This window comes from Triticum aestivum, chromosome 3A, assembly GCF_018294505.1.
Source record: "Triticum aestivum cultivar Chinese Spring chromosome 3A, IWGSC CS RefSeq v2.1, whole genome shotgun sequence".
Lineage (NCBI taxonomy): Eukaryota > Viridiplantae > Streptophyta > Magnoliopsida > Poales > Poaceae > Triticum > Triticum aestivum.
In genome coordinates, this window is record NC_057800.1 from 117877970 (window position 1) to 117886257 (window position 8288).

An 8288-nucleotide genomic window follows, 5' to 3' on the forward strand; every position below is an offset into this window, starting at 1 on the left:
AAATTGAAACTTACCATCCAAAAAGAAGTTGCCATCCTCGCATCACTAACTTGCCATAAAAATATTCGGGGTTGCCATGTGTTCGTGTCACATGTGTGCCACTTATCAGGGTCCAACTCCTACATGTGAGATCAAAACACTCCTTGTAGTGTGCATACATTTCCAGTTAGCCACGCCCCTTGGTTAACACCTTGTTCCATTCAGTTTTGGTACACAAATTCAAAACGCCGGTAATTATTAATTTAATACAGGGGAAGATATGCAACACGATGGCGCGCGCCGAACTCGACCACTTATGTGGTGGTCGATCGACTAACCAGCACCTAGTTGCCGATGAACAAATATAGATATACATTACAAGTACCACATGCACCTGATCCACAAATTCTGGTTACTACTGTTATTCGTAGATCGAGCAACGACATTCCAGGCACACCTGCACGGTGACAGCTGCATGCACCCACGGACATCTTCAGATTTCATCTGCGAGGTAGAAACACGTACGCATGCTTAATTGAGGTACCCGCTTAATTAGGAAAATTAACATCACGTAACCAAAATACATAAATGCATTTCTCTCCATATGTAGAGAGAAGAAGAACGATGTATACCTAGCGTGTGTGTACTGCAGTGTCCGGGGCAAAACTAGTTGAAGTACTGCTGGCTGCAGAGGAAAAAAGGTAGCAAGAGCGAATTAACACTATGCATAATTGAGTACGAAAAAGACAGTAGATTATCTTCACACTGAAATTATACATGAGCATAGATGCAATTAGAGAAATAATTGGGAAAGCTGCTTACCCGAGCTGAAGGGCAGTTGGCTGCAGCTGTTGGGAGTAATGCTGCTGCTGCTGCTGCATGATGTTCGCCTGCAGGAAGTTTCTGGAATCATACGGTGAGACCATGTGATCGTATTCGCTGCTCGCCGACCCTGACGCCATCATGTTCACCGGCTGCTGACCCCTCTCATTCTCAGACACCTGCAGAAAATCACAGATTCACACCGCAGAAATATTATGGTAAATATTATATGTTGGCAATTATAGTATGTTCTTCAGGTCGATCAACAAGCTAGCTATTTCTGATTTACCTTGCTCCTCAGGTAAATGTTATCATTCTGTAGCTCCATTTCCTACAATTATAGAAAATGTTGCTGGATGTAAAATCCTTTGTCGAAAACATAAAGAGAATTACTGTCATTAGAGGAATGCACTGCTATATATGTTGTACTTACCCTCTTCTGCATATACTCAACTTCAGCATACATCAGCTCATTCTGCATCAAGGCATTGTTCATAGGTGAGGAACTAATCGAAGGAAAAAATATATATGAGCAGTACGTAGTCCATTAGCATTCAGTAAGTATATATGATGTTAAACACATCCAACATACATTCATACACTGTAGCTGCATGCCTGCATCATACCTTTCTAGCTCTTATCTTGGCTATGCCTTTCTCCAGCCTGCCTTCTAGCTGCTTAAGATCCCTCAGGGTCATGGTGCTGACAGAGTCCCTCACCAGCGACCTACTGGATATTTGAGACAAGTTAGACTGGCAGCACACATATTTAACTTTACGGCAAATTCTCGTACTATATACACAACATATGATTTGGCAGATGTTCACCTGTTTGAGTTTTGCAAGCTACTGATCTGCTGGCGCAGCTTGGAGGACTCCTGCTGGTAGTACTGCAAGTGTGCAATACGGGGGAGCATTCATCAGTAACCAACTATATTACTGATAGAAATAACTAGTCTCCGTATGCAAATCAAGAAGCTAGTTCAAAACAAATTTACATCGTTACTGGAAACTGATCAGTTGCATACAGGGGTTAGCTAAGCACATTTCATTTTTCCTATTTTATTTTGTATGCTGACATATACCTTTCCCAAAAGATAATCATGTGGAATGTGATTTCTCAGATTTTTTTCATGTCTAAAATTATATTATTGGCAAGTTTTTCAAATGAAGCAATAATTAGCCCCTGTAGCCAGCAGCTATATATATATGCAGAGAATCGCCATTGCAAACTAATTAAGCTAAAGAGAGAATGAGCGTTAATCAGCTAAATGCATAAAATCAGATGATAGTTCGGTTACTTCTTCACTTCACTGAAGTTATGTTTATCAATATTTCATGTGGATTAAAAAAAAACCTTGTGATTGATCCTGCTTCCAGAACTTCAGACAGAGAGAGCTAGAGTTGCATGTACTTCAGAGTATTTTTGTTTTTGTTTTGATTCAACAAATTATCTTCGCTTTGTTGAAGACTTATCCATTGCATGTGCATTTCTAGCATCAAATTATGATATCAGTCCAATTGACAATATGATGCATATGATCCGTTGGACCAAACAGAGGATCCTCTGGGAGTTGTGACTGCTTCACTGCAATAACCGTTGTTGTGCAATAGCCCATATACTACTCTCTAGTCTGCTGAGGATATCTTGTCACAAGATTTTGCTCAGAGAAATCAAAGTTTGCCTTTGCTGAACAGTAACATGGAATATTGATAAGCACATGAATTGAAAGACACTACATGGAGTACTTGTGATGTTGACTATACAGATCACATCTTTGGTGTCAATTCAAGCAATTGCTGTAGAGTGAAAGAATGACATGATGTTACCTGGGCATTGACTTCTGCAACCGTGCCAGAGTTGGATGTGTCACTGTTGGCCTTTTTGTACCTCTCAATGGTAGCTTTCACACTGCAAGTAACCGTTCATGATCGGAATTAGCACGCATATATATATATCCACACTCTAGAGCAAATTATAGAAAATTAGCAGTAGCATAATCTCATGTGCGCAAGGCAGCTACGGCATCACCTGTTTCCTAAAAGCAATACTGCTATATGGTAATCTAAAGTTATACAACCATCACCCGGAATGTAAAATGAGCAATTCCGCTATTAATGCATGTACTTACACAACTAATGAATGTTATTAAAAAACTAATGAATGGGATAGGTTCAAAAGTAGGCCTAAATGGTATACCAAGGAAGAACCTCTTCCTGAAGGAAGTAGCTATGCAGTCAAACTAGTTTCCCAAGATTGTTCGAAATGAACAGTTCACAACACCAACAGGCAGGATGTGCTACAGTGCCACTGTATTCTGCTCTACAGTTCATACTGTGGCACATTGGTCCGAAGCTTGTGTTATCACAAGTCTCTCCGGCCTATGAATCAAGAGCTACCCCTGTCTAGCTCCAACAGTAGTTCCCCTTTCCAACGAGCTTTTGCCTGTCATCGCCCATACGAAGTTACAAGCTTCAGAGGTGATCGATGTGTGTTCTCTCATGCGTCCGTACGCATTATCCTAGCTCTCTGGTACAGCACAGTTAAGAAAGTGTACTACTGTAATGTTTTAGGTGGGTAGGTTGGGGATGTACACATCCAATTGTATGATGTCCCAGCATGATATATCCATCTATATATACCTATCGGTTGTACAGAAATCATTAGTGAGTAATTAAAATTAGAAATTAACATGTTCTTTTTTCCTGTCTATGAATGTAATTTCAAAACTGGAAATGTGATCATTTCATTCTCATATGTAAATCAAAATTTGTTTATATGTCAATTGTTCCCCAGGGTCCCCTTAAAGAAAATTAAAGATATCACAAAAGACATATATGGGCTGGTAAAGGTAGATATAACTTGATAACAAAGTACAATATGGCTATAAAAAGTCAGTACTTATATATATTATCATAAACAATGCATCAAACAAGAAGCTCTACATTATTAAGAGTTTATCTTAGGATGCAAGTGGATGCAGATATATTGCCTAAATTTGAAACGCTGAGAAAGTAGCCTGTCTGATTTTATGAAACATTTCAGTATGCAAATGACTTAATTTGCCAGCTCACTCTAATAATTCTGGCCAATCTATAAGGAAATCATGTTTTCTCTTCCTCACTATTTCCGAATGGGGGTAGTTGTCCCCAGGCCTCTGCAACTTTGCATGTATGTTAAAACGTTTTATATTTATGTACAGAGAAAGTACAAGATTGTTTTGACTTTCCAAAGAGAAAAGTCACATATTGATTTGTTGTACACATTTTTCCAGTGCATACAGGTATAGTTGTTATATTTTTAGAGACTTCAGAAAAAAAATGAAGGTGCATGACTAATTAAGCTTCTTGAACATATACACTCTGAGAAAAAAGAACATATACACTCTGAGAAAAAAGTACTATTTTTTATTTGTGAAAAAAAACATTTTCTTGACAAAATGTGACCACAAAATTTATGCTAATAAGGAAAAGAGATAGTTAAGTTATGATGAATATTCAGACAAACAACGACCCTACTTCAGTTCAGTCAACTTCTCAGCACTTTGCTTAATTATAAATAGGAATGTTGTCCATACCATATGGTCCTTACATTACAAGCAGATGCCTATCGTATGTAAAGAACAGGCCTACAATATTCCACTAATTACCCGGCAGAAATGCACAATTCCACCCCATAGCTACGAGTAGTAATTAACAGGAAAACACAATTCCAGCAGTAACCCAGCAGAAATAGAAAACCGAGGGAAAGCTATTTATACTAGCTTTAAAACAGAATAGAACTAGGTAGTGATCAGTGGACTGACACCAGACATCGATATCCCATAAAGTTTCCATAAGATATTCGAAGAGATCTTTTGGCTGATGGTACTGGAGATTTGACTGCTAGCTCATGTCTTATCACCACATTTCTGAACCCCTTTTTTTATGCAAACTCAACAAAAGACCAATTTCTGCATACAACAAGACTGACAGCCATATCAACAAGCACATTGTTATCTCACCCCTACCTCCCAAGTTAAGATCGTTATAAGCCAAATAAACGTCACATCACATTCACAAGGGACAGCCAGCCCTGGTTAAATGCAGATCATATGTTCCACTCACCAAAGAGATGGAACCTTAGCATCCTCGAGGACGCTATCGGGCGGCCATCCGCACAGTGACAGGTGTGCTCGGGCACATGATTTCACATGATTGATTGGGCAGTAACACAGCAGGTTCGCTCGTTTTACCCAACGGCCAAACAGGGGTGGCAACACAACGCAAGCTTTTACCCACTCCTCCCAGGTCCTTAACCATTCTGACCAGGTCGCCAGCTTTCCTCACTCCCAATACGCACCGCATGCCCAGCGCAGCAGACGTACTGTACGTGCTACTGTTGCCTGTGCCATTGGCTGGCACCCAAGCACCAGGCACACACACCAGCAACAGAACAAATCAAGCGTTTTTCTTTGGTACCAAAAAAGGCCAGGCTTTGTTTTTCAGTGTTTATTTCTCAGCCAGTGTGACAGTGCCTGGCATGGCCACGTGTCACTCTATGGTAGGAGGGTCTCTTCTTACCATATGTTCAGCAACAACAGTACCACTACTGTATATGGAATCGGCTGTTATGTTTTCTTTACATACTTAATTATGTATATTAACATTATTCATGGAAATATTCAATTCATTTTTGAATTTCTAAACATGACTAGAATTATTTTCCAATTTTAATAAAAACCTGCACGGGATCTAGCTACTGCATACCATACATGCTTCGTATTTTCCATTTTTCTTGCACATAAACATGAATTTCTTACATGCTTCATCTCTTTGCTACATGTACTGCTACAAAGTTAGCTACTCCTAATAGAAGGTTGCATTGCTGCTCAATAATAGTAAGAATGCATGCATTAGCATTGGGCATCCTTCTTGTATTGGGCTTATTGAAATTGAAATTCAGTGCTTTGTTCTTTAGCAAATGTAAAAAATCCTTTTTCAAATAATATGAAATAAATATGTGTACACATAATCATAAAATTTTAGCACGTAAGTATACACCAGCCAAAGATGCTTTAATTTGGTCAATTTATTTAATTAAGATGCATGTGTGAACATTAGGAAATTGCAAGATATTGCATTTTCTATTTTGAGCCATACACAAGGAAAGCTATCTAGAGTAGTCTTTCTTGTGTAGCTCCTTTCAGTAATATGAAAAACCCACACATATATATATACCCTTCTACTTTCCTGCAAAATTTCTTCTTCGCTGCTATTTCTTTATTGTCCCCTCTGGGAAAGTACAGTGGTGGTGCCAGGAATCAACCCCTCTGATGAGGGGAGAGAAAGAGCCACATGGTTCGAAGCCCTAACCCTAGCAACTCATTAGTTGGGATTTGGAAAGAGCAGGAGATGATGCAAAAGAAACTGAAATTAGAGAGACAAAAGTGCTTTACCACTTCCTTGATCGCTCTCTACCTTATCACCTCATCAACACCTCATCAAACACACATACACTAACAGTGACACATCCATGTACTACTAACCAGTACAGAAAAAAGATGAGCAAAAAAACCTAGATCTGCTTCTCTCCACACATAAGCAAAGGTACCAAAGGGAAAGAGGAAGAAGCAGGGAGCCCAAGGGTGGATGCCCTGTGATCTTTGTGATCATGAGGTGTGGGAGATCTACTGCTACTACCACCAAAGCAGCCCTCCCTTCCCCTCCCCACAAGCATACACACACAGGCAGAGGCAGTGATTGGAGAAAGGAAACATGCATGGTAAATGGAGCAAGGAAAGGGGAGGACCACCATGTTCTCCCTCACTCGCACAGTCACAAGAAAGAGAAAGGCTCAGGGCATGTACACACACATACCACACAGAGCAAGCACTGTCCTAGATCTATCTACACATCTAGCTCACCTCACAGGAGCACAAAGGAAAGCAGCAAAGAACCACCACAGCAAGCTGCAATATGCTTGCCTCAGTCACAAAAGAAAGAAACTGCTGCAATTTCTTTCCCCCTCACCCTCAGCAACACCAGAATAAACAAGACAGTTAATAACGGAAGGGAGTAACAAAAGATGCAGCTCCCATTTGACCTTCCCGACTCTTTGCCCCAAGAAAGCCAGGAGCAAACTTGCTCCAATTTGGACAAGAAACTGAGAAGAGAAATAATAAAAGAAACCAACAACACGGCAGTAGTAGTAGGATCTGAGGTATGTGCGTGCTATGCTATGCATATGCATGCCTTTCTTGGTGCTATATAAATATATGCCATATGTATGCATACATCCATCCATCCATACTTGTGTATGTAACTTGTAACCTGATTGAGAGAGCTGAGGGGGAGATGACAGTTGGCGGTCGTGGCCGTACCTGTTGTTGGAGTACTCGTAGAGGCGGCCGCGGCTGGAGAAGACGATGAGGGCCACCTCGGCGTCGCAGAGCACCGAGAGCTCGTACGCCTTCTTCAGGAGGCCGTTGCGGCGCTTGCAGAAGGTGACCTGCCGGTTGGTGGTGTTCTCGATGCGCTTGATCTCGATCCGGCCCCTCCCCATCTTCTCGCTCCCCGCCGCCGCCGAGTCCTCCGGAGCCGGAGCGGCCAGCTGATGGTCATTCACGGTCACACCGGAAGCTCCGCAGCTCAAATCGGCCTGAGAAGAAGGCAAACCGCAAAACCAAGATGAACAATTAGTGTGGAAAGCTGGAAACATATCGAACAAATCAAGAACTGCCCATGGCATCCGTCCTATCTAGCTTTATTCTTGGGCAGGCTCTTCCGCTGGTGCATCATCAAAAGGAAACAAACGATGCGATCCATCGATTATTTTTTTTCTCTTCCTTTTTAATTTGTGGTGATCTCCAAAGATCAGAGGGATCTTCGGCCCTGTATCTGCCTTTCTAGCTAATCATCGCTGTGCAGGCAGATTCTACTCGCAACATACATGCACACAGATTGTGCAAGAGGAATAATAAAGGAAGCTATTTCCCAAGACCATGGCCAAGAAGAAGCAAATTACCATCATGCTCATCATGGATGCTACGGCAGGAGGATCTCTCAACGTGCCTCTGTGAGCTAGCTAGCAGGCTGGGGGAAGAGATCCAGAGAGGAAAAGAGGAATGTAGTGTGGGATAGGCAGGACGAGGAGAAGGAGGAGAGGTATTAAAGGGAGGTGGTGGGGAGGGAGGGAAGAGGGGGGAAGATATGCAGTTAGGAGACGATGTGGCCAATTCTTATGGCCCTTGGTGTTTGTTTCTTCTGACTTCACTTTATAACCCTTTTTAGGTTTACTAATTCCTGCCTTCCCTCCTCTAAGCTTGTCCATATCCACACTATTTACATCAGCATATATGTAACTCTGTAACTTGGGGGTCTACGACTCCCTAAAAAAATGAAATTGGGGGTCTATGTACCTTGCCTTGTTAATTTCTATAGGTATACACTTGTTAATTATTACTCTCTGTCTTAAAATGTAAGACATTTTTTGAATACTTCCCAAGA

At 41.3% G+C, this 8288-nt stretch overlaps 1 protein-coding gene across 3 annotated transcripts; it reads right to left on the bottom strand.

The window, feature by feature from the left end:
• Positions 1 to 126: 126 nt before the first annotated feature.
• LOC780644 (MADS-box transcription factor 3) lies at positions 127 to 8023 on the bottom strand. 3 transcript variants are annotated; one of them, XM_044483374.1, is made up of 10 exons: positions 7807 to 8023; positions 7163 to 7440; positions 2631 to 2712; positions 1629 to 1690; positions 1428 to 1530; positions 1235 to 1276; positions 1091 to 1132; positions 802 to 980; positions 612 to 664; positions 127 to 483 (listed from the first exon to the last, which is right to left on the bottom strand). In XM_044483374.1, exons 1-9 carry the CDS (start codon positions 7819 to 7821, stop codon positions 646 to 648), a joined length of 822 nt encoding a protein of 273 aa, XP_044339309.1. In that variant the 5' UTR covers positions 7822 to 8023; the 3' UTR covers positions 127 to 483; positions 612 to 645. The 3 variants fall into 3 exon arrangements, with proteins under 3 accessions (XP_044339309.1, XP_044339310.1, XP_044339311.1); XM_044483375.1 differs by having other exon boundaries at positions 1428 to 1527; positions 7807 to 7985; XM_044483376.1 differs by lacking the exons at positions 127 to 483; positions 612 to 664 and having other exon boundaries at positions 798 to 980; positions 7807 to 7988.
• Between the last annotated feature and the right edge of the window lie 265 nt (positions 8024 to 8288).

Excerpts from the sequence above, each read along its gene's own strand:
- LOC780644 (XM_044483374.1), bottom strand. Across the intron at positions 1,531-1,628 it reads AGCTTGCAAAACTCAAACAG|TAGGTCGCTGGTGAGGGACT; the intron begins GTGAACATCTGC and ends TCAAATATCCAG. Across the intron at positions 1,133-1,234 it reads TTGAGTATATGCAGAAGAGG|GAAATGGAGCTACAGAATGA; the intron begins GTAAGTACAACA and ends CTATAATTGTAG.